This window comes from Musca vetustissima, unplaced genomic scaffold (assembly GCF_032173495.1).
Source record: "Musca vetustissima isolate MV318-11 ecotype Yass unplaced genomic scaffold, APGP_CSIRO_Mvet_v1 utg61267, whole genome shotgun sequence".
In the NCBI taxonomy this organism is placed as follows: Eukaryota; Metazoa; Arthropoda; class Insecta; order Diptera; family Muscidae; genus Musca; species Musca vetustissima.
Window position 1 is genome coordinate 149,134 of NW_026880003.1, and position 25,753 is coordinate 174,886.

The window sequence follows — 25,753 nt, forward strand, 5'->3', positions numbered from 1 at the left end:
GCTGCCTCCCTCCAGAAAAGTAAACAACAAACAAAGATAAACACCAAAAACCCCAAATCTTATCTGCAACCGCCACCTGGCCGAACGATGGCAACTCTGTTTCCAGAAAAATGCACAACCAAAACAAAACAGAAATACAATACCAGAAATGAAATGAAAACAGCGCGACGTAGTAGTGGAAACAGTTAAATGAAAAAAAAAAAACAATATTTACACAATTTATTGTTATGACTGTGCGATAAACATATGTACGTACATATACGAAGTCGACAAAGAAGACAGCGACGACGCCAACGTAGACATTGTACGTCGTAGGGCAGAAAAAAGAGCCACTGCAGAAACCCTACTAAACAACCACAGCCCCTAACCTCCCCCCACCCGCACGAAGACATAGTTGGTGTGCTCGGGATTTTTGTTTATTTAGGGTTTTCGCTTTCGTTCGAACGAACGAACGTTCATTCATTCCAGCTGTTCGTCGGTACGTTCATTCATAGCTGCTACGACGCGAACCATTTCTATTAAACATTATGGATTTACCAATGCTGTTGTTGGTACAAAAAACAGACGTTCGCTGGTCGGAACAGTTCGCCAGCAGCTAAGCTCTTACGCTCACGTAGGCACGTAGTCACAAGCAAATAGACATCGACAAGTAAGGGTGCGGGAGGAGGGTGAAACCAAGTTGAAGGGTGTGGGGCGGTAGGCAGGGTTAGATGGCATTAGAGTGGGAGAGAGATGGGGCGACAAACACTCTGATGATTTGTTTGAAAAGCAAATAAGATATTTTGCCAGTGTTTGTTGTTGTGGTATTTCTCCAACAGCAGAAACAACAACAACATCACCGATTCCCGAATATAAGTATCGCATCAAACAATAATAGCAATGCGCTAATGACTTGCTATGATGCTATGACGACTAGTCGTCGTCTATATGTATGTACGCGTTTTGGGGGTAAGGCAGACATATGTACGTACGTACAGATGGCGTGGAGCACACACGAAGTACGCTGTTAAGAAGGGTCAATACCCGAATTCAAAGTCAACTGAAAGCGTCAAACATTCACAGTTTCTATTGTGCTTGAGGTTGAGAGCGATAAAAGTTTAACCTTCAAAGTTTCGCTTTGTGTATTCCCTGCCATTAGAATAGTTTTCTCGCCTGTTGTTGTTGTTGTTGGTTGCTGCTAATTTTTGGACAAATGACGGCGAACTTCAACATTTATTTGTACAACGACAACACAACACGGAAGAATTGCAAAACAATCTAAATAATAAAAATTAAAAGCAAAAACAAAAAATAAATAAAACTTTAAATACCGGTCATATGATTTGGAAAATTCTCCAAAAATTAAGTCCAACAAGTTTTCTATTATTAAAAAATAAAAATTTGAAAACAACTCAAGTTTAGTAAAAGCTATCAGATATAATTTTTTGAAAATATCCCGGTTTTACGGAATCGATTAATACAAAATGCTCATGAAAATACATTTCTATTAAGCGCAGAAAATTTTTTGATAAAATAAAATTCCATTCCTAAAAAACTCAAAACAATTCTATTTAAAAGGAGATTATGTGCCGTAGCCGGTGTTAGAATCTGTCTATAGGAGAATGTCGTAAAATTTAATGAAATCTTCGAGAGCTATCAGGCACACCGGCCAGAAAGACAAATGGACTAACATTTGTAAATAAATCGACTGCAAATTGTCTGAAACTGGTGGAGTTTAATAATCTTTTTATAAGTGGTATATTTTTTTTTTCAAAAAGTTAACCATCTGTGAAGATGTACCAGAAGGGGTTGCCTATAGACCCCATCTTCGGATTTAAAGTGGGTTTGGTAAAATATTAAATTAAATCAATTCAATTTTAATTAAGTTTGTAAAATGCTTACAGTTTGTAAAGAATATCACAGAAGGACCCACCTTCGAACTTAATCGATGTCCATTCTACGTCCATTAAATTGAATATTCCGTTCGCTGCATAAGAGATTAACAAGTTTCCCAAATTTTGACCCAATGTGGGGGAGGTACTATATACAGTAGACCGATAAGTGCCATCTTCCAACATTATACAGGCATGAAGAAAATATTAAGTTATGCAAGTTTTGTTCAAATCGAATAGACCGTTCGCAGATATTATAAAATTAGTGAAATTTTGACAATTTGGTGTGGGAGGTACCAGAACCAGAGTGGGCCGATTTTCTCCATCTTCCAACTAGATTTGAGTTTGAAATAAATATGAAGATGTGCAAAATATGGATCGAAAACAGACATTCCATTCGATTGATATTGAATCAAAAATTTTCAAAATGCTGAGACCGATGGGTCTCATCTAGGTACTTGATCTAGGGTTGGTAAAGATAATAGGTTATGCATTAGCCTTATATTGGATTTATAAGTAATGAATATTTTTTTGCCATTGCCCAGTGCCAGAAGGAGTGCACCAATGGATCCCATCTTCGGACTTGATCTAGACTTCGTAAAGATAATGGGTTGTTGAAAGTTTGGTTCAAATTAGGCATTCCATTGCCTGATTTTGACCATTTGTGGGGGAGGAACTAGAAGGAGTAAACGAATGGATCCCATCATCAGACTGGATATAGTAATTATAATAGGTTGTACAAAGTTTGGTTCAATTCGGATATTCCGTTCGCATGATATTATAAAATTAATTTTTAGCACAATTCTGAACATTTTGTGGGTGAGGTACTAGAAGGAGTGGACCGATTTCTAAGTTTGGAGAAATATTAGATGTGCAAAGTTTGGACGAAATCGGTCGCTCCCTTCGAGTTATCGTACGCATCAGACGGACGGACATTTGTAAATCGTCTCTAAATTGTCTGAAACGGATTTGGTCCAAAGTCTAAAACCAATATTTCGATGAGGCACATTTTCACCGTATCAAAGTGTATATGCCTCAAAAGCCATAAGGCTGAGGGTATAAAAAAATTAATATTGTACTTATAAAATACAAACAAGTCGTTTGCCAGTAATCTTTACTCTTCAAAACATTACCGGCATTTGTCTATAACTCCTTTGGCGGAACAGTAGAACATGACCTAAGAGTAGTAACTGTCAACAATTGTGTAAGCTCTAATTTAGTATAAAATCTGGTTGTTAATTATTAAGCGTTTTCAATTTATATACAACTTCCTTGGAGAAACCAGGAGAAGACCATGGTGACTTACATATCAAGAAACGCACTTTTTACTAATTCTATTGTATGTTTTTCAATTTTACTCTCATTACTAACTTCTATATCGGCTGATAACTATACCACAACTAACCCGCCGGTCAATGGTATGTACGATATAAATTTAATTTTCAGCAAAATGTTGACAATTATGGGGAGAGGTACCAGATAGATTGGACTAATATTTCCCACCTTTGAACTAGGTTTAAATTTGGAAGAAATATTACGATGTGCAAAGTTTGAATGAAATCGGTTAATCCCTTCGAGAGTTATCGTGCGCACTAAACGGCCAGACAGACGGGCATTTGTAAATCGACTCCAAATAGTCTTAACACTAGAAAGACTGGAATTTTGTATACACCTAAATCGCCTAAAATCTGTCAAAATGAACTCATTCTGAAAGAATTTTTATTGTGTAAAAAAATTTGTTTAAACTTATTTTTTAATATTTTTTACATTATTTACAATCATACAAAACGTTGTTATTATTTATTTTCCGTGGGAGGGCTCTCGAGTTTCCCTTTTTTGAAAAATAAAAACGCGGATAAAATGTTCGAAAAAGAGTAAATGTTTACTCTTATAGTGAACTCGACTAGAAATATAAAATTTATTTTTCCCGATTTGGGTGTTCGTTTGTGTTTCTAGAGTAGGAAACGGTTACGATATTGTTGTACTGATCTGGCCATATACCAAATTTACTTTATACTATAATAAAAGTAGTTTGATTATTTAATATTTCACAAGAGGTCAAAATGACCGATTTTAGGCACATGTGAATACGGGGAATGAAAGAGGGGAGGAAGCAGCTACTATGATTAATAAACGTAGTTCTATGTGACATTAAAAGTCACCAAATTTTAAAAAGCTGTGACATAATTTACCCATTTTTATATGTACTTGAAATTGAAAAACGGTCAAAATGACGGCTTTCGGCAATCTACCAACATTTCAAATAGGCACAATAGGACGTAACAAAGTGTATATCTACCCATATTAGCCATAAGGCGGAGGTTATAAAAAGCTATACCTAAATGTGGACCGTGATATCTAATTTTTAATAGAAAAAGTTCTAGGAGTAATAACAATAACAGGAGTAATATGTACAAAATGTTATTTTAACTATTGAAAGCTCTATAGTGATTTCAACAGAGAAACGATCATAAATATATGCGTTTCGAGGAGTTGAAAATGGAAATTTAAATTTACTATGATTTTATTTATTTCGTATGTCAATTTAATTATACAAACATAAAACATTACTTTAAATAAAAAATTGGCAACCCTAAACAACAGTAATATGTATCTGAAAATGTGCGAAATGTTGTTGCTAAATCTACAACAACTAACAACTATAATCAGCTCGTACTTTCTTATGTCATCAAAACTGACTGATTAGGGGCAGAAAGTGAGCGAGAGGGAAACAGAAAGGAGACCCAACAAAAAAATGGGGAACTGTTTCCCATTTGATGAATAGTTTTTTTTTTCTCGCCCACAACAAGGAACAATGAAAACTGATCCATATCTCGACACTCGATTAAAAATGACGTCGGCGGCGACGACGGCGATGATGATGATATTGAATGAATATGCCGAATAAACGGATGATCGGACAGACGAACGGCCTTGAGGCGGGGTATTGTTGAGGAATCGAATTGTTATGATGTTGTTTGGGTACAATGACTCTTTGTCATCATCAACGCGCGTCATCCGGCAACGGCTCTCCACATCAACGCCTGATAAACTGAACTGTAAACCGTAGTTGGCGAATAAAAAAACAGTTACCGTTTTCATAAGCGATAAATAATAATAAAAATTATGTGTAGATGTGTGAATGGAGGAAAATAAGACATACACAACAAGAAGAAAAAAGGTACAAAATCTGGTTTAAAAAGCCGATCTAAAAAACAAGTATCGAAAAATGTTTTAAGTGAAAGGTAAGTACAATGTACATATGTATACCATAAAACCTTCGTTACAAATGTCCACATAAGTAAACATATTTCGTTAACGCATTTTAATGTTTACCCAGCAAACCAAATGTTAGCCATAAAACACTTTTTAACCATTTCTACAAATCCTTTCGACACATCATTGCCATACTGTTCGGGTAAATCATAGGAGAATTTCTCCTACTGCAATATTTACAAAAAAAATTATAAATAAATGAATGATTTCTGCAAAAGACTTTTGATATAAATATAAAATAAGTTCGGCACGAAAATCATCAGCTTTATAGCTAATGACACTTTAAATTGACAAAACTGCATCTCATCGAAATATTGTTCTTAGTACCCAAATTTCCTTGGACCAAATCCGTTTCAGACAATTTGGAGTCGATTTCCAAATGTCCGTCCCTCCGCCTAGCTTGTGCGCACGGTAAATATCGAAGGAAGTTACTGATTTCGTCCAAAACTTTACACATAGTAATATTTCTTCCAAATTTAAATCAGCCTGTATAATGTTTGAAAATGGACCTTATCAGTCCACTCAATTATTTGTAAACTTCGCATGAAAATATACCATACCTGGTACCTCCGCCACACAATTTGCTAATTTTGCTGAGAATTTATTTTATAATATTATGAGAACGGAGCATCTGATTCGAATGATACTTTGCAGAACCTACAACTTTAACCTTGCATATATAATGTTTGAATATGTGGCTTATCCGTCCACTCCTTTTATAACCTCCCTCCAAAATCGCCCAAAACTTTTAAGACTCTGTAAAGCTTATATCAAGCGAATGTCACCTTGGAACCCAACTTTATAAATCATACAAATTTTCCACATCGTAATACCAATCCTAGATCAAATCTGAAGAAGGAAACCATCGGTCCACTTCTTTTGGTACACCCTCTCCATTGGGTAAACATTTTTTATACCCTTACCCTTATGGCTAATGAGGGTATATACACTTTGCTACGGCAAAAATGTGCCTCATCGAAATATTGGTTTTAGACCCCATAGTTCTTTGGGTCAAATCCGTTTCAGGCAATTTGGAGTCGATTTACAAATGTCCGTTCGTCCGTGTGTACGCCTGTTGGCCTGGTCGACTGATGCGCATATCAGGTGAACGGACTATCCGATTTGAACCAACCTTTGCACAACCTATTATATTAAACAAGACTAGAGCAAGTCCGAAGATGTGACCAATTCGTCCACTCCTTCTGGTACCTCCCCCATAAATGGTCAAAATTTGCAATATTTTCAAATCTAATATCAGGCAAATGGAATGTCGGATTTGAACCAAACTTTGCACAACAATGCCTAGAACAAGTAGGAGGATGGGACCCATTGGTCCACTCCTTTTGGTACCTCCTCCACAAAGGGTCAACATTTTCAATATTTATAAATCCCATATCAGGCGAATGGACTATCCGATTTGAAACAAAATTAGCAGAACCTATGATATTTACCTAGCCTAAATAAAGTCCGAAGATGAAACCCATTAGTAAACAGAGATGATATCCTTCAGAAAATGGTCAAATTTGTGCAAACTTTGCACAACCTATTATCTTTACCAAGCCTAGATCAAGTCCGAAGTTCGGGGCATTAGTCTACTCCTTCTGGTTTCAATATTTCAATATTTAAAATCCAATAGCAAGCGAATGGAATGTCTGATTTGAACCAACTTTGCACAACCTTGGGGGAGGTCAAGTTTTTCATTGTATAAAAATTCAATATTATGCGAAAACGAATAATAAAACCTGTGTGTAATTCGAAGTCCGCCGCAAGCCAAAGGCTGACACTGGAATTTTGTTTTTTTTAATCTTCAAATTGTATATCAATTTCGAACTTCTTACATTTTTAAATGTATCCCATAATCCTACGGAAAAAATTGTAATGCTTTTGTTTGCCGGGTATATATGTTGAATTTGGCATAAACACTGATGTCCATAAAAATTTACAAAAAAATGAACCGGTTGGAACAGGTAAACAATCAATCAAGCGACAATTAACGACATAATCATTGAATACGCCTAAAGAAAAAAATATTTACATTAATATATATTGAAGAATGTCCAATATATAATTCCAAAAGTGTATAATTTATGTTGTAGACAGTATAAAGTTATTATGCCTTGTAATTTGAAAATTAAATTTAGTAAATTTTAGTACTTTTCATACCGCATAAATTGATCTTTACAGATGAAGTTACGTATTAAATGCTTATCCTATAATGTGGTTTTGTGAGGTCCTCAAAGAAATTTTTATGAGGGCTAAATAACCATTCCGCCAATTTCCAATTCATTTGTAAATCCCCTAAGACTGCATACGAAGGAAAGCAACGAAATTATTGATCTGATTTCTAATAATTCGTTTTGCAAAATATCGTATTCAAAAACTGAGACTAAGTTCTGAATTATTTAACTGTGATATGAACACCGATTTAACTTTGTTATATGCTCGAAAATGTTAATCATTATAACCTAATATGTGATACATATTATCATGTTTACACGTAGCACTATATGAATTCATAAAAAAGAATACTATCTAAACATATAAACATCTCCGCCCAAAAATATGCTTATTGCCTTCAAATCTAAAATCATCACTTCCTTTAAATATTATTTTATTAATTCAACTCCAAAAACAACTCCAAAATTAAATACCATATCCATAGTTTTATGTTTAAGTACTTCCTTAAATGAGAAGTTCATATGTTCTTCACAATAAATCGACATACATAAATGCAAACATTCGTTTTTTTTTTTGTAATATGAAGGTCATTCAATAATGCTCCCAACTTCCGATGATTCTGCGGTTGAGATTTCCACTCAAAAAATCAAATAAAAATCCAAAAATATGTTGAGATCCGTTCAAAATTTCACGTACGCCAAAAATGTTTACCGTAAGTAAAATAAAGGGGTGGTGGTGGCGGCGGCGTGTAGGTAGACCGACCGACAGACAGTCCGTCATGTAATGACAGGGGGTACTGATTTTAATGGTGTGTTCCGCACGCACTACCAATGTAATGTACAAACAATGACATATGAATGCTTACGTGATGTAATTGAGTGGCGGCTTTCGGCACTTGTCTGTCCGTCTAACAACCTGTCTGGCTGACTGGCGAAGTGTCTGTCGGCCGATTTTAACCGTATACTTATCTCTATTTACTTGTAAGTTTGTAAAGTGCTTTTGTTGTTGTTTTTATTTTTTTTCACACATTATTTTTTGTTGTTGTGTTGAAAAGTAAGAACAATCTATCCTCCTATCAATCAAGCAAACATAATTTACAACTTTCATACATACCGCACAGTCGATCAGCCAGTCAGTTAGTTAGTCACATGTGTGTAAGCATGCATGTAAGTACAGTAATGTGGGTCGTAATGTGTGCTATCAATTGTGTATTTATTAATCTAGAGATAAAATGTTTCCACAGCTATACTGAAATTTCGTGAAGAATTTGTGGAAAGTTAATATTTATACTCTCAGCCTTATGTAATGATGTTACGTCAAAAGTGTGCCACATCGAAATATTGGTGTTTCTTGGGACCAAATCCGTTTCAGACAATTTGGACTCGATTTACAAATGTTCGCTCATCTAGCTGGCTGACTAGGGTACACAATAATTCTCGAATAGAAAACTTTTAAAACTTTAGTATTTCTTCCAAACCTAGATAAGGTTCGAAGATGGGAAATATAGGTCCGCTTTTTCTGGTAGATCCACCATAAAACGTTCAAAAATTTTGCTGAAAATTTATTTTATGATATCATTCGAAAGGAGATTCCGATTTGAAGCAAACAATATAACGTTCAAACACGGGAGTAATCTGTCAATTCCATCTAAGAAGCTAATCAAGATAATAAGCGTTGTAGAAATTTGGACAAAAACACATTACGTACTCAGGTTGCGCTATCCCAACCACTTCAGATTTCTGATGTAGATAAAACAGGTTCCATAGTTGAATAAAAGCTTAGACACTTTCAACTTTGCTCAGGTTCAACAGTGAGTTTTGTCTTTTGGCAGACATTGGCCAGTTAGATCCAGACACATTGCACCTAAGTTCGATGTGCCAAATTTGTGCATTGGTGCATTGGCTCTTTCGTCAAAGAACGCCCCAGCGATTGCTACATCTGAGGATTGAAACCCTCGTATATCTAGTTCATCTGCTTTTTCATTACCCATGGTGTCACAGTTTCCTGGTGCCCAGCACTGCCGATTGTTGTTAGTAAGTGTTTCCAAAGCTGTTCTACACTCGATGGCGACCTCAGACTTGATGCTATAGGATTTGATAGCTTTAAGAGCCGCTTGACCCTCCACGAAGATATTCACCAGTTTAGCGATCTCTTCACACAGACTTTTTATCAATTCTGCTGCCTTCCAAATCTTTACACTTACTATCCAACTTGTAGAGAAGCTCAAGGCCTAGCCTTTAACAGTAGACGCCAGTCCCTGTACCTTCTTCCATCTTGGTTCAATGTGATACCTTGCTATTTCAGGATACATCCATGCCCATAAGCACTATTTCGCCAAAGATTCTGTTCATGCAACCTTAGGGTACTACGTGCTGCCTGACACAGCTGAGACCCAGAGGCCTTAAGTTCAGCATTGCGTTCAGAGCAGCCTGGGGAGAGCTCCTCGCGGCTCAAGTTATAAGAAGCAAGGCTACTCTTTGTTCCTTGTCTGGGTTGTTGGATGTCGATTTTTGGCGTATGGAGTGCCACCAGACATGAGATCAATATGATAGAATGGACCTCACCACCGTGTGGTTTTATCCCCCAACTTTTCCCAATGAAATTCTTGCATGTATAGAGTGCAATCTGCTTTCTCTTCGCCCTCTTCTCAGAATTCCTTTTCCATCGAAATTGACAGCCCATAAGCATCGAACTTACGTTTCCTAATGAACTTTACCATTTCTGGCTTTGTTGGATTAACTCCAAGGTCGTTAGCCTCGGTCCAACGTGACAGCGTATAAGGTGCTTTGGTGCACAGTGGTTTTCCCGCTTTGGGAATGTATGTAACCTTAACCTTGTTCAATAGACCCGGCTCACACGTGAGAGTCGGACACGCCGTAAAGATCTTCTCAAATTTAAGCATCGCCGTTGTTATACCGTCTGGTCCAGGTGATTTATATGGTTTGAAAGTGTTGACTGTCCAGCGTATCTTATTTTTGCTAACCACCTTGCCAAGAACATCCCGATACACAGCCGCCAATCACACACAATGCCATCACACTCGAATGTTGATGGTATCCAGATCTTTGCAACCTGGGAAATGGGCCATTCCGGAATTGGTGATAAAAGGAGTTATGTGTCTACTTGTCTTTGTAAATATGATTTCCTATCGATAATTTTGATGAATAAGACGTTTATTTGCGACAAGACGGCAATTTAAATCACACTTGCCTTTTTACAACACATTTTGTTTTTATTACAACGACCCCATCTAATATACCCACCATGAGCAAACAAACCGCACACATATGGTATTGAGAATTCTAAACATTTTGAAATAATCATTGTGTTCTCATCGCAATAATTACAAAGATAAACAATTATGAGGGGGGAAGATAACACACTACAACTGGACTTTGCGTACTTGTCTCCAGTCAGGTACGCCAATTGTTCTGAAGGACATAGAACATTTTCAATATTCGAATATTAACGAAAAAAATCAATAAACCAATAATGACTGATTGACGAAAATTACACAATTTGCATTGAAATGAAAAAAAAATCCCCACGTTTTAGGGGGAATTTTCAAAACTATTATGGGGCCTTAATAAATACAACAAACATTAACAACAAATGCTATAAGCCAACTAATGACATTACAATGCATTACCCAGCTGTGTGTGTGTCAAAACAAATAACTTCAACTCAGTCCCAATGAATGTAAGACGAGATAGCGCTTCTTGGAATGCACTCAACTTCAACCAAATGCAATCGAACGAACGAACAAGCCCCCCTTTCGGAAATAAGCACGCGCCGGTGTTATAACAAATCAACTGATATTTTTTTAAATGCGCACTAAATTTTCGATAACTTGACGTTTTTTAATTTTTATTTTGGTTGTTTGTTACCGTATTTCACCTTTGTTGTTGTTGCTGGTGGTGGAATGCAATTAATGAAAAACAAAAAAAGAAAAACAGAACACCAACCACAAAAAGACAATTGAATTATTTATGTATGTCAACACACAAACAATGTTATTCAAATTTGAATGCATTATTGAGAGAACAAAATACATTTCAAGAATTTCGCATTAAAAAAATATTAAGGCCAAATTTAATTATGTTACAGGCATGGTATAATAGCAAATAACAACCACATATCAACAATATTTTGCCACATTGGAGAATCTGTATTAAGACATAGTTTTGAACGGAAGAGGTTCGAGTGAGAGTCCAACTGATGGAAACAATCAACAGAGCGGGCGAAAGTGACAGATGTTAGCAATATGGCCAACCTCTCGGGAAAGAACTGAATAAAATCTAACTGAATATTTGCTAGCCATACTGAGGACAGTGCCGCTTTTATTTTTTCTACAGAATAAAAATATACTTGTGGCGTTATTCCTCTCCACGATGCTTGAACAATATTAAGAAAAATGCAGATGTCCATCCATGGCAGAAGAATAACATCAGCCGACCTATGAAGTGTCCTCCCAAACCAATGTTTTTCAGTTATGGTAACTAGTGACACTGATTTGTTTATTTATTGTTTTCTTCGTTCTCAGTTACTCTAACACACACACAAACCATTGATCAGCTCAGACCTAAACCCACTCACCTGTTTACCGGAAACACGGGGCTCCGGATATGTGGTTTGTGTATTGTTAACATCGTTTTCTTCATATTGGAGCTGTGTGTATAGACAAAAATAGTTGATATGTTCAGAATTTTGGTTTGGAGAAAATTATTTATGTGCTTGGTTGTGTACGAGAATTGTACAAAAAATTTTTTTTATAAATCACAGCAGATGTTTTTCTTCTCCTTACTTCGGGAAATAATGGCTAATTATTATTTTTTTTTCTTTTTTTCAAAAAATCCAAGCTTAATGTGTTTATAGCACTAAAAAATTAAAATTTTGAACATTTTTGGGAGAGGTACCAGTAGGCCTATTCTGTAACTTTTAACAACACTCGATATTGTTTAAATTTCTTCTGTTATTGTAAAAACAATAAAACAAACAAATGAAATTGTTGTATAATAAACAATATCGAATGTTGTTAAAAAGTTACAGAATAGACCTACAGAAGTGAGCCAATGGTTCCCATCTTCGGACTTGATCTAGGCTCTGTAAAGATAATAGGTTGTACAAAGTTTGTTTCAAATCGGACAATACATTCACCTGATATTGGATTTATAAATATTGAAATTTGACCCACTGTGGGGCAGGTACCAGAAGGAGTGGACCAAGTAGTCCCATCTTTGAACATGATCGGATAGCCCGTTCGAATGTTATAAAATTAATTTTTGGCACAATTTTTACCATTTTGTGGGGGAGGTACCAGAAGGAGTGGACCGATATACCCCATCTTCCAACTTGAATTAAGTTTTCCGACTTTGGGGAGCAGAGCTGAATGCTAACGGGCGCGTCCACAGGTTGCGGATAGTGCGAAGTCCAATACTATTCATTGGGTAACTGTGAATACTAAATAAACAGTCGCAAACAATTAGCTGATTCAGGGGGAGTCTCGGTGGAAATGACCGAGTGTCTGAGCTTACGAGGCGAGAATAGCGCCTACCTATCCCAAAGGTCTGGGACAATACCTCTTAAAGTGACCCCCTAACGCTGGAGTGTCATGCGACTTCGTGCTGAGCCTTGTTGATACCTGGGCGCCTCAACAAGATCATTCGGGCTTAGTTGCCGAGTACTTGCCATGGTAAGAGCTATGCCATGGTCGACCTCAATCCCTCAAAAAAATTCATTCAAAAATTCTATAGGAACTATCCGAATGATATTTCGAGGGACTTCTTGATTGAAAGGATTCCTAGACCTAGTGCGAAGACCACCACGGTAGTCCCTTCAAAGAAGGAGAAAGCTGTTGAAGGTCCTAGCACATCTGTGAAGCTGGTGGCAATGTCAACTGGCGTCCAAACAACAGCTCATAATGTTTTATTTATAATTTTATTAGAATATGCCCGTAACTAAATATACTATTTTATTTTCACTGAAAACGACATACACAAGTCAATATCGACCATAATTGCAATTTGTTCGTGTTTCAAAACTAATTCCATATCACTACACTCCAATTCTAACCGCAACAAAAATCTAGCTCTACAAATTTGCAAACCTACATCCATACCTCAATCCTATACTACAACAGCAATCTTGATTCCAAAATTCAGGATGAAATTTTATGAATTTCAAATGCAATCTTTAGATTTTTAAATGAAAGTTTATGAATTTCAAATAGAATTCTATGAATTTCGAAAGGTATTCTATGAATTACAAATGAATTTCTCGAATCACAACTGATATGTTGGGAATCGAATTGCAAATTGTATGTTGTGAATTACAAATGGAATTCTCGAATTACATTTGATATGTTTTGAATAACATGTGAAAATGGTGTAGTAAGGAATAGACGGATATATGTAAAAATATTATATTTTTTTATGGTGATATTATTGAAATAAATTAATTTTGTTACATTTTATACAGGAATATGACGTTTTTGACGTACCAAATTGTACCAAATTTATTACTGTGTAGTACTTTTCGTATACATGTGTACACACTTCCAAAACAACCTTAACATTGATTCACATTCGAAATTTCTATATCCGTCCACATGCAACGATATTGTACCAAATTTAGTACATTTTAGTACTTTTGGGATACTTTTAGTTTGAATTTTCAAAACCCTTCGGTATATTATCCTAAACTCCATCAGTGACCATCATTCCAAATTTAAGAATTCTAGCTCTACTGGAAATTTCTAGAAATTTCGAGGTCAACACTCATGTCTAAGAAGGCATTTGTAAATGTAAATATTATGTACCACTTTAAGACAGTCACATTGTTACGAAGTCGTGGTGATCCATCTAATCCCTTCCTACTAATCCCGGATCAAGTGAGAGTCACATAACAAACATCTGCTTGTTTTAATTTAGTACGCGTTATTTTCTTACACTTATTCATCCCTCAGAAAAATGAGCAGTCACTCAGCTTGAAGTGGAAAATATCAGCCGGATAACAACCAAATGTATTGTTCTAAGGAACTATGACAGCACACACCCATAACTAAAATCGTCAGATTCTTACGTGGAGTGAAAATAATTTTTTAATCCAATTTTCATGTTAGTCATCTCAAATGACACATGCAAATATATATATATATATATGTATATATTGACAAAAATACAGATATGTTTACAAAATCACGTACATTTAACGAAAATGTTCATAAAAATACCTGTAATTATTTGTAATTTGGGTTTCCAAGAAATTCATATTTGCAATGTAGGTCTTATTGCGAGCAAAAAACTTATGATTGACTGAAATACCAAATGTGCATTTGATTTGTTTAATTTTATTAAAAATATTGAACATTTACAGTATTAAACATTCATATATGATGTTTTGCATGCCACTTGGGAACTCCAAAGGTGCAATAAACCTGTCCTTAATAAATTACACCATAAATGATGTTTTCCTTAGAGTCAATAGTCGTTAATGAAAAGATGATTCTCATCTAAGAAGGTCACACACTTTATGGTCACAATCTTCTTTAGTTGTTGTTTTTGTTGCAAATCTACCTTAACGTCATCCGCTGCTATAATCTATTTAATCTGTACGTGACACTCTTTGCAGATGATAAGGTGACGTGACCACAAAAGTGCTCAGCATATTCCAAGGAACACCTATTGAATTTCACCAAATGAGTTGTGATTTTAAGAAGCAATTAATCAGGTAAACGCACACATGTGCCATTAATCATCCTCATACAAACAATTTAATCCGTTATAAATATGTATTATAGGTATGGCTGAAAAAATCTAAATGGTTTATTTAACTATCGCCACCTTATTTTATCTTTCATATTTCTAAATGAAATGAATTGTTTCTCTACACCTCTTTCAAATATTGTTCAAAACATTTCAATAGCAATTCGAGAATTTCATTTGTAATTCGAAAATTCAATTTGCAATTCATAACATTTCAGTTGTACTTCGAGTATTTAATCGGCAATTCACAACAATGCGTTTGTAATTTTAAACTTTTCATATGCACTTCAAAAAATTCCATCTTAATTTTTAAGAATTTCATTTGTAATTGGTATATTTTTATTTGAAATTCAATGAATTCAATTTTAAAAATTGTAAATTGTATATATGGGCAATATTGCCAATTTTTTAACATAGCTGAAGCGGAGGTTCACCCCCTTATAACTCGGGAACTACTTAAGTATATGAAGAAAAGTGAATAGTTTTGGGTTAATTGATCTGTCGTTGCAAACTGTTCATGATATTGACCCCCAAACTTTATTTTGGTGGAAGCTGTGTCTACTTTAATGTAAAAAAATGTGTAAAAACAGGTTGAGGCGAACCAGTTTTTTTATGTTCTCTATCGATTTGTGACTAAGCTACTCATTGCACGGTCTTCGTGTCAAAGTAAATCTAGAAGCCAATAAAATGGCTTATGTATCATTTTTCAAAATTTTAACTGTATCTACCTTTAAATGATGCTGACATTTTGAAGCTCGATTTTGAGTGTTTTTTTTTTTAATTTTACTTCTAGCTTTAATACGCAAACATGAATTTCTAAAAATCGATTATAAGATTAATGTAGTCGCGAATCTGCGTAATTTGATATGTATTTTGTGTATGTAGTATGCACAGCTTCAGTTGCGAATTTTGTGCGATCAAATTTCTAAAAAACCTTTTTTTCGGGCCAAATTTTTAGATCTGTTAACTGAATGATATGGGTACCCGCGATCAATAAAGTTTTTTACGTTTCGGATGATATAAAATCTTCTTCGTGAAAATCCATCTACTAGAACGGCGGGAACTGGCCTTCCAAAAACACGAAATTTGGCAAAAAATGTTTTTGAAAATATCGCGGATTTATTTGAGTTTTCTGTGGATCATTTCCGCTTCAATAAATGACCTCATACGGATTTTGATCTTTTTCGAAAAGAGAACTTTAAAAACTTCAGCCGAAAGAGAGATGTACGCAATTTATCTCAAAAATAGATCGTGATGGCACATCCATGGTTCTTAATGGACCACATTGAAATCGGTATAGATCGATGTATTTTTTAGGGTGCACACCGAAATCGGATGCGCGTTAATGGCATATGGAGATTTCGGAAATTATTCGCGTTTTACGATTTTTTGGGTACTTCAATGTAACGTGTGGCACATCTTAGCCGTCAAATGAAATTTCGCAAAATATATTTGGATTGAAAGATAAACTTCAGTACTTCCCGGAAACCGCATGCGCATCAAATGATTTTGAGAATTACGCGATTTACACGCAATTTAAAATGTATATTTCAAAATATTATTTTATTTTAAGATTTATTCCTATTTATAGAATTCTAAGATTTATCGGAAGGGTCTTGATATAATCCGCAAGGCGTATACTTATACACAAAAAGTGATTATTATTATATATGTAAATTTTTCGGCGAAATTCGGGTAAAATAGCAAAATAACACCAACATTTTTTTTCTGAAATTTCTTGTATACATTTAAAAAAATAAATATGATGACATTATTTTTTCGAACCAAAAACAAATATTTTTCCTCAATATCTTGTTTTGTTGTCGCTTTGATTTAGAAACCGCTACACGGACTTGTGCGATTTTGATATCATTTGATTCATCATGGTGCTTAGATTATGTAGATATTTTTAAATTAATTTTTAGGTGTGTGTATGTCATTAATATAATGAAAATATTGATGTAATCTGCTATATTTTGTTATTTTTCTCATATTTCGCGAATATGTGCAACTTTATCGTGATTATTATAATATATTCATATTCTTATTTTATGGAGGAAGATATATATCAACGTTTTTGGTCAATATAATAATCGGCGTAATTTTAAGATTTTTTTCTTATACTCAAAATTAAAACCTCGATAACTTTTGCGCGCATCAACCAAAAATTTGATCGCGAACGGTTTCGGAGTCAGAAAATTTTTCTCTATATGTGTACCAAAAATAATTGATGTGCCACAAAAACAAAAACGCTGATTTTTTGAAAATGGAATATTAAAAAATTGGCAATATTGCCCATATATATATATATATATATATAAATATGTGTGTGTGTGTTAGTTTGTTTTTTAATACTATTTTTCACTACATAAAAAAAATTCTACACCACTTATTGTTCAATTTATTTGTTTAAAATGTTAAGAATTAGAAATGAATTGTTATGAATTACAACAGAAATTTGATGAATTACAAATGAAATGTTATGAATTTCGAATTGATTTCATTGAATTTTAAACGGATTCCTTTGAATTTCTAATGAAACACTACAAATTGCAAATAGAATACCAACTACAAATGAAATTCTTTAAACTTCAAATGGAATTTTTTGAATTTCATATGAAAAATTTATAATTATAAATGAAATGTTTTGAATCACCAATTACATACTCGAATTACAAGAGAAATGTTATGAATTGCAAATTAAGTTCTCGAATTACAAATGAAATTCTCGAATTGCAATTGAAATGTTTTGAATAACATTTGAAAAAAGGTGTAGTTTCAAATTGTCTGTATCCAAATTCAGGAAAGTGCTCATTTTCCACCGAGTCTTAGTTTCTTCTCAACAACGGAACCTGCTCTAATCTACAGCATAATTAGAAACCTAAAGTAGCTGGGAAACTCCAATTCTGACACGCAATATATCTTCTGTCCGATCTCTATAGCCATCGATACTATTTCATACTTACCTTCTCATACTTTCTTATAAGCTTCTCATCTCCCTCTACCTCCTCTTCTTTTCTCCCTCATAGATCTCTCCATATCTTTTTCTTTTCGTGTATGATCACAATGGACCTGACGGTCTCAGAGTGTTGCAGCCGAATAAGTGACTGCACATTCCCAAACCTAACCTATAGTATTCATACAGTATTGTGCTACTGTCTGGGTGACTGCATCTGTATGAATGTTATTCAGACATGATGATCTAGACCTTCACTTTTATATGTGAAAGAGAGGTCCACTCTTTCTCTAGATTATGAAGATATTTCCTGAGGTGAATGGGTATTGCATCGACCATATTTGGTTTTGTCGGTGGATTCATTTCAGTTTTTGTAGTAGCCACAATTATCTGCCACAAAGCCGGCAGAAGTAGCCAATGTGTAAGCTCAGCCTTCGGTCTCGCATAATTCGGTAGTAGCCAAGAGGGATAGTAGGAAGTGGTTATTGGGAAGACGAAACTCGGACCTATTGATACGATTTCACTGGAACATTCAGGGTCTGATCCACAGGCTTTTTCGATAGTGGCCAAGAAGGACAGTGAGAAGGTTGCCACGATAAGACCACGATAAGATACGTCGAAAACTCGACGTATGGTACCAGAATACCAGATAGCCTTCATTGACCAAGCAATGAAAATCATAAATGGCTACAATTTGTTGGAGGATACCCTGTATGCACGGCCAAAAATGTGGAAAAAAGGAGTCGCAGTTATAGAGCTTGAGCAGCTTTGGAAGGGAAGGAATGGTGAATTAGATCAAATTCAGAGACTCGTTCAGAAGCAGAACGACGGTCTTCATGTGGATAATTGGCGATTGTCGAATACCTTTTAGAAGAAATATCAACTTTCTTCGAAATGTCAAATGCGCAACATATAAAGCGGGAGAGGAATTTTTGAGGAGTAAGAGAGATCACTTAACTCAAATAAGCTAAGTTAAAAATATAATACCGTCGTCCCGTTTTGCTCCATGCCAAAATCCACTCACCTGTCTTCAAATAAATTTGGACGTAACCATATCAAGATGTAAACTTTATGAAACTCGATGCCTCGTTATTTTTAAAATAAGAAAAGGAACGCCAAAATATTAAATATCAACCATTCCAACCAAGAGTTTGGCCTTCAGATCACCTAAAATCCGTTAGAAAAAAGATAGACCTACATTGAACATTTTCTGCCAATAGGTATTTTATTCTCTAACAACCCGAAACGCGATGCGTTTTGGTATATTTTATTTTAATGTTTCTAAGATAAAATGACAATTTCAGACACGTGTCCTTGCAATACAAAATATTCTTAAATGCAATTGAGTATAACAGAATAGTCAATATTTAATTTTTTCATTGCTAAAAATAGATAAAAAAATATTAGTCAATAAATCAAGTCAATTGACAATATCTATTATCACACTTTGAAGTGCATTCTCAATTTCACTGGAAGCTAATCGTCATTGTGTATTTTTAGTTGTTGTTGCAGTTGTTCCAAAAGGTAAATACAATACCAATCCCCAAACAATTCTAAACACAATTGTGTGGATGTAGATGTTCTGCATTTCAGCGCAAAGCAGAACAACAAATAACATTGAAGTCTTATACCCAGAGTCTTATTTGAGGAATGCGGTGTTTTCTTTGGGGGAGGGATGGCGGGAATGTGTGGTGTTGTGTGAGTGTATTATCTTTTAAGTACCTATTTTCGAAGTGTGCCCGCACGTAGCAGTTAGCGTTAATGCGTTCTTTACCTCAACTCAATTGCATGTGACGACGACTACGGCGATGATCATCATCATTGGCTTTCATAAATTCCAAATACAGAACCGAAAAAACAGAGACCAAACGCAAAGACGACAAATAATTTGTAATCTAATCGTAGGGTAAATAGTCGATTGTTTATTTTTTGTTGTTCTGCTTCCCTTCGTGTACTCGACTCATAAATTAACATATGTTTTATTTTTATTCCTCTTGAAAATCTACTTCTTTTTCTTCTTCTTGCGTTTTGGTTCGAACTGAACTGAATGTAAAATGAAAATATGTTTCAAATATTTCAAAATACACTTGTTGTCAGTCACAGAGGTGGCAAAGTCAAACCCATAAAATGTGAGTCAAATAAAATCTGATGTGACGGTAGGTAGCTTCAAGTGCTCACGTATCTGTTATCTGGTGAATAAGGCAAATTATAAACTAATATTTGTCACTATCAATCCGTTAAGTGAGGTAAAAAATGTGTACAGGTGGTGTGTGATGGTAAACAAAATTAGTCCCATGATGAGCTTTAATCAACAACAAGTGTATAATCATTGTTATTAATTTCAAAATACCTTGGGTTTTAATTAAATAAATGTTTAAACACAAATTTCAAATTTACTAAAGATGAGATAAAAATGAAAAGTAAAACTTTTTATATAAATTTTTGTTACACATCATGCCTTTTTCCATCACCCTATTTAGTAATACATCAAATAATTTAAAAATCCCAGCACTAAATACTCTTGTCACCTGCTGTCTACGGCAAACATTCTTGATAAATATTTGCACTAAAGTGCCGACTAATAATTTCTGTGTTTGAATCGCCGTTTGCAATCGAATTCAGTAATAAACAAAAATTCAAAGTGATAACATAAACCAAACACGACCAGACGTAAAAATTGAAAATAAAACAAATAAATAACTATAGAATTTAGAAAGGTGAACTAAAAATTGGCATCTTATTCTATTAATGTCCAGACTGTAATGAATTCTCATGGAAACATGACATTTCTAGTAAAGAAATACTTGTTGTTGAAAAAATAGTCGGTAAGTTTTACTAATTAAATTAATTGAAAAATATTTTTACTATCCAACAAATTTCTTTAATTTATGTCTAACAGGTCAGTGCTCTACAGTGTAAAGTGGATGTAGAGAATTATTGACACGATCTGATAATTATGAAATGTTTCGGAATTTGTGATGGATCTTACGACTATTAACCCTTTCAGTGTTTTTGTCGAATATATTCGGGATTTAAAAGTACTCTCTTTCTTTGCGATTTTTCGGTTATCCTATGTACCGTTACTATTGATGTTTTTGTTTTTGCTGAAAAACAAACGAAACTGGCCGAGGGTTGAAATGACAACTGCTATTTTTTCTAAACTATGTCCCTTTATATGATTTTAACCCTTTGACGTATCAATTAGCGCAACGAAGTTCGCTTCCAACTGTTAGCACACAACTTGCACTAAGTAAACCGGTTTTGATGCTTAAAAACAGCCGCAAAACGAAACGAAATGTGAATGCATGTAATAAAACTATTTATTTTAGATTAAATGTTGTGCACGACATCAACTAGTTTTATTCTTATTATTATGAGAATCGAATCATAATCATGTTAGACACAGAAATTCTACCACGAGTCAGACTCGTAGAAATACGTCAAAGGGTTAAATACAAAATTTTAAATTTTTATTCCGACAAAAATTTTTTGACACTGAAAGGGTTAAAAATAACTATAATGACTCATGACTTCAATTAACGGCGTTAGGTTAACTCACCACCCACCAAAGTAATAACCCCAGATATACTGGAATTAACCTGCGATGTTCCAATTCTCGTTGTTGTTGTAACAGCTAATACTTTGGGAAAGTGTTGAGTGTCATGTGAGTCATTATAATATGCGGAACAAATCATGTGAAAACACAGCACAACATTTTGGCAAGATTAAATTTTTTCATTACGCATCATTATTATAACGGGCCATATTTTTGCCATAGATATAGCACAGATAGATCTATCACTTTATTTGGCAACTTTTTAGATCAAAGTATCCCCGCACGGATATATGGCAAATCCGGTTACGCGGCCAGAGTGGCCGGTCTTCGGCCGTGGTTTTAAGACATTATCCTATGGACAGATGGTGCACCAAAGACCCAAAGTTAGGTGGATTACCACAAAATTTTACACAACGTACTAAAGTTACTACAACATAACGTGTGTCAAGTTTTATTGAAATCGGTTCAGATTTAGATAAAACTCCCATGCATAGTTTCGTTCGATTTTAAGTAAATTGTTGACCAAAGACCCAAAGTTAGGACGATTAGAACAAAATTTTTGCAAAAACGTACTGAGGTTAGTGTAGTATAACGTGTCACAAGTTTTGTTGAAAGCGGTTCAAACTTGGATATAGTCCTCATATACATTTTGGTACAATTTTAAGTAAATGATGCACCAAGGACCAAAAATAGGGACGATAGGAATACAATTTTGCACAACGAAATGAAGATAGTTTAGCCTAACGTGTGGCAAGTTTCCTTTGCACATTTTCATCCTATTATAAATAAAGGACCAAGGACCCAAATTATGGCCGATAGACCGTACTGAAATTAGTATAACCAAACCTATGAAAAGTCTCGTTGAAATCGGTTCAGATTTGGATATTAAGTAAATGGTGAACCAAACTTATCATGTTTGTCAGATTGCACAAAGTACAAAATTGAGCATAGAATTAGAAAATTTTAATTTGCATTTATGAATTGGTCCCGTCCGACATTACTTCCCTTACTGATTTAAAGACTTTCATAAACATTTTCGCAACATTTCAGCCGCTTTTAATTGGTACACATTTTTGATAGGCCCATATCTCAGAAAGTATAAAGTTATCAGGACTTCAATCGCTTTAAATCGATGCCCACACGGCCATAGTGAATTAAAAAAATCGCGAGAAAATGCAAGGGTTCCATTGGGAGAAGAAAAATGTATACCGTCGTAAGCCAATATTGGCCCCATAGTCGCGTCGCAGATATTGACATCTGTTCATATGAGAAAGTCTATGTAGGTGTCCCAGTGGAATTTTGGAAGTCGATAGCTTATGAAATATAGAACTTAAAAATAACAGGTGTACTGTCTTTTGCATCCTCGGCATACCTGGGTTAAAATACATATAACTTACAATTATCACACATTGAAGCAAGCGAGTTTACCAAGCGTAGATTGATAGTTCTGAATAATTCTGTTTTCTGCACACAAATCCGCGAATGTGTATATAAGAATCCTGACTAAAGTTTTTCTTCCTTAGTAAAATTGCCTAGGCAAATAAATTGAAAGTTATTTTTTTGCATACCGACGACCAAGAGCCATAACAGTATGTTTGGCTTTGTTACCATTTTTATGCATTTTTTGAGCCTTTAATGTGCCAGGACCCAAGAATTGTGAGATTCTCAACAAATTAATTCATTTCACTTTTGGTACTTACTTGACATTCTCGACAAGGTTATCGCCAACACTTGCAGCACCGATTTGATAACTCGAACTTTTTTCATGTTGATTGACAAAATGATTGCTAAACTGTGGCACTGGTTGCTGCATTTGATGTTGTTGTTGCTGCTGCGGGTGTGGTTGTAGATGAGAAGGAGGAGTAGGCACATACATTTGTTGTTGCTGATGCTGCTGTTGTCGTTGTTGTTGCATTACATTTTGTTGACATTCAATTGGAACGGAATACGCCTGCTGTTGTTGTCGCTGCTGTTGTAATTGACTTTGTGATTGCTGAAGTTGTTGTTGCTGTTGTTGCGATTCCGCATTCACATAATACGATGTCATACCGGCCAATTGATGATTATTATCCACAATAGCCGATGCGGCATTATTATACATGATGGGATCTCCTGCACCCTGCTGCATAGCGTGCAGCTGATTGGATGTTGTTGAATTTACAAAATTACCCATATATTCACCTGAATTGGAATTCTGTGTTACCGTCTCCGCCTTCGTGTGCATTATTTCATTTTCATTTGTACCCAGAATTAATGACCCGTCCGGGTTTTGAGAATATTGCAGGTTATTGGCGGGATTGGGATAATTATTGGACCATGAATTCCACGAGGCATTGTTGCAGGCAGATGTCATCTGGGGATTTGTGGAGGATGTAAAATTCGAGTTAATATTAATGGCACTACAGCCATTGGTCAACTGTTGCATTCGTTGATTGTTCTGTCGTTGCTTGGCCAGCTGTCGACACTCCAGTTTGTGGGTTGGCCAATCCCGGTGCTGATGATCTGTCGAACAATAATAGATGCATTTACATTTTGCACATCGCAATAGTTTCTGGGTTGTGCCACAAATTGCACATTTAGGCTGATGCGGTGTAGGCTGTTGGTTCAGGGACGTAGGCATTGCCACTTGTTGCAGCGTGGAAGTGGCGGTTAAAGGCGATTGCTGTTGCGGCTGTGGCAGCAACATTACTTGTTGCGTATCCATTTCAAATTGGCCGCCAATCGGCAAGGGGGTCTGCAGTTCAGTCGTTCAGTTTGTTGTTGCTCACTTTTAACTTTCAGTTTGACTTTCACTCAGTGTTTGTCCTTGTACTGCCCTTTCTCATTATTTTTTGCCGTGTGTATAGTTAGTCAACTGTAAATGTAAAGCAGATGTGTAACAACACTGCACCACCCGCAATTTTTACGAAATGTTCGTTTTATTTAAAATCAAATAAGAATAATATTCTAATTAGGCCCATTAAATATCACATTAGCTTTTACGATTTGAACAAGTTTAATTATTTTTAATTAAATAAAAAACTAGCCCACATTTATTCTCATTCAACAACAATTTCTCTCTTTTTGTTTTACATGCACAGACACACTCAATTTTTATTATATATATTTTTTGTAATTTTTTGCAAATGTTTGCATTTATAATGCGTGAACACAGTGGACTACTACTAACTTTACTCTGCTGTTCCACCTCTGCTTGTTCTTCTTAACTCTTTAGTTTGTCCCGATAACCTTGACAATTTGCCGTTGTGTTAGTTGAGCTATGTATTGTGGCCGCGGCTGCTGTTGTTGTTATTATTGTAGATACTGTCACTTATCATTCCAAGAAAACAGCTGTTTTTATTCTTAAGGATTCATAGCATTCGGCTGGCTATGACCTAGTATACCAATGGCACGACGATGCACCGGCTTTAATTGATTTTTTTTTAATTTATCGCATTCCGTTTACGCAGGAATTTAATTAATTTACAAAAACACATACACTAGCATTTGTCAACATTTTGTTTTTCTTTCTCGATTTGCTCGATTTGCATTCATTTCATGTTTTCATGGCTGACATTTCGTTTTTTGCACATTGGAAAGTTGTACATTGATTTGCATTGTTGTTGCTGCTATAGCATTTAGGTAGTTATTGGCATGCATTGATTGCATTCCCACTTATCCAGCCTTTATTTGAAGGCAATCCAATAAGATTTTAGGGAATTGTAAATAAAAATAACAAATTATTATGCGAATAAGAAGAAGAACGATTCATCACTTTGAATTGATATTACGTATTACTACCATACGTCATTCGGAGACGTAAATAACACAAACACACGTATTTTTTATATGATGCATAGAAATCACTAGACTTTTGACACTATTTGCCAATTAAATATTCTGCACTTTTAGCTTTGCAAAGACTTTTATTCTTTTGTACATTGGTAGGGTTGCTTTTAGTGGCGCACGGTGTATTTTATACCGATTTGCAAGGACTTTTTGTTAAATTTATTGTTCCTTTTAATTTAATCCCGAAATAGAAAAACACTTCCTTGCAGCTTCTTCTTAATCTACTTGAAGGTATTCAAAAGGAATGGTTAACCCATTAGCCGCTATCCATGCAAAAGTAAACTGCTGTGAAACGCAGGAGGCTTAATTAGTGAACATGATATCG

At 35.1% G+C, this 25,753-nt stretch overlaps 1 protein-coding gene across 1 annotated transcript; it reads right to left on the reverse strand.

The window, feature by feature from the left end:
• Positions 1 to 5,203: 5,203 nt before the first annotated feature.
• On the reverse strand, positions 5,204 to 24,304 carry LOC133325247 (protein kinase 4-like). The gene is made up of 4 exons (XM_061534028.1): positions 23,301 to 24,304; positions 20,051 to 20,087; positions 11,922 to 11,993; positions 5,204 to 5,311 (listed from the first exon to the last, which is right to left on the reverse strand). Exons 1-4 carry the CDS (start codon positions 24,302 to 24,304, stop codon positions 5,204 to 5,206), a joined length of 1,221 nt encoding a protein of 406 aa, XP_061390012.1.
• Positions 24,305 to 25,753: the final 1,449 nt, after the last annotated feature.

Excerpts from the sequence above, each read along its gene's own strand:
- LOC133325247 (XM_061534028.1), bottom strand. The coding sequence starts at position 24,304 with ATGGATACGCAACAAGTAATGTTGCTGCCACAGCCGCAACAGCAATCG. Across the intron at positions 20,088-23,300 it reads AACCTTGTCGAGAATGTCAA|TTCAGTTCGAACCAAAACGC; the intron begins GTAAGTACCAAA and ends TTTTACATTCAG. Across the intron at positions 11,994-20,050 it reads CGCAAGAAGAAGAAAAAGAA|CTCCAATATGAAGAAAACGA; the intron begins GTAGATTTTCAA and ends CTATACACACAG.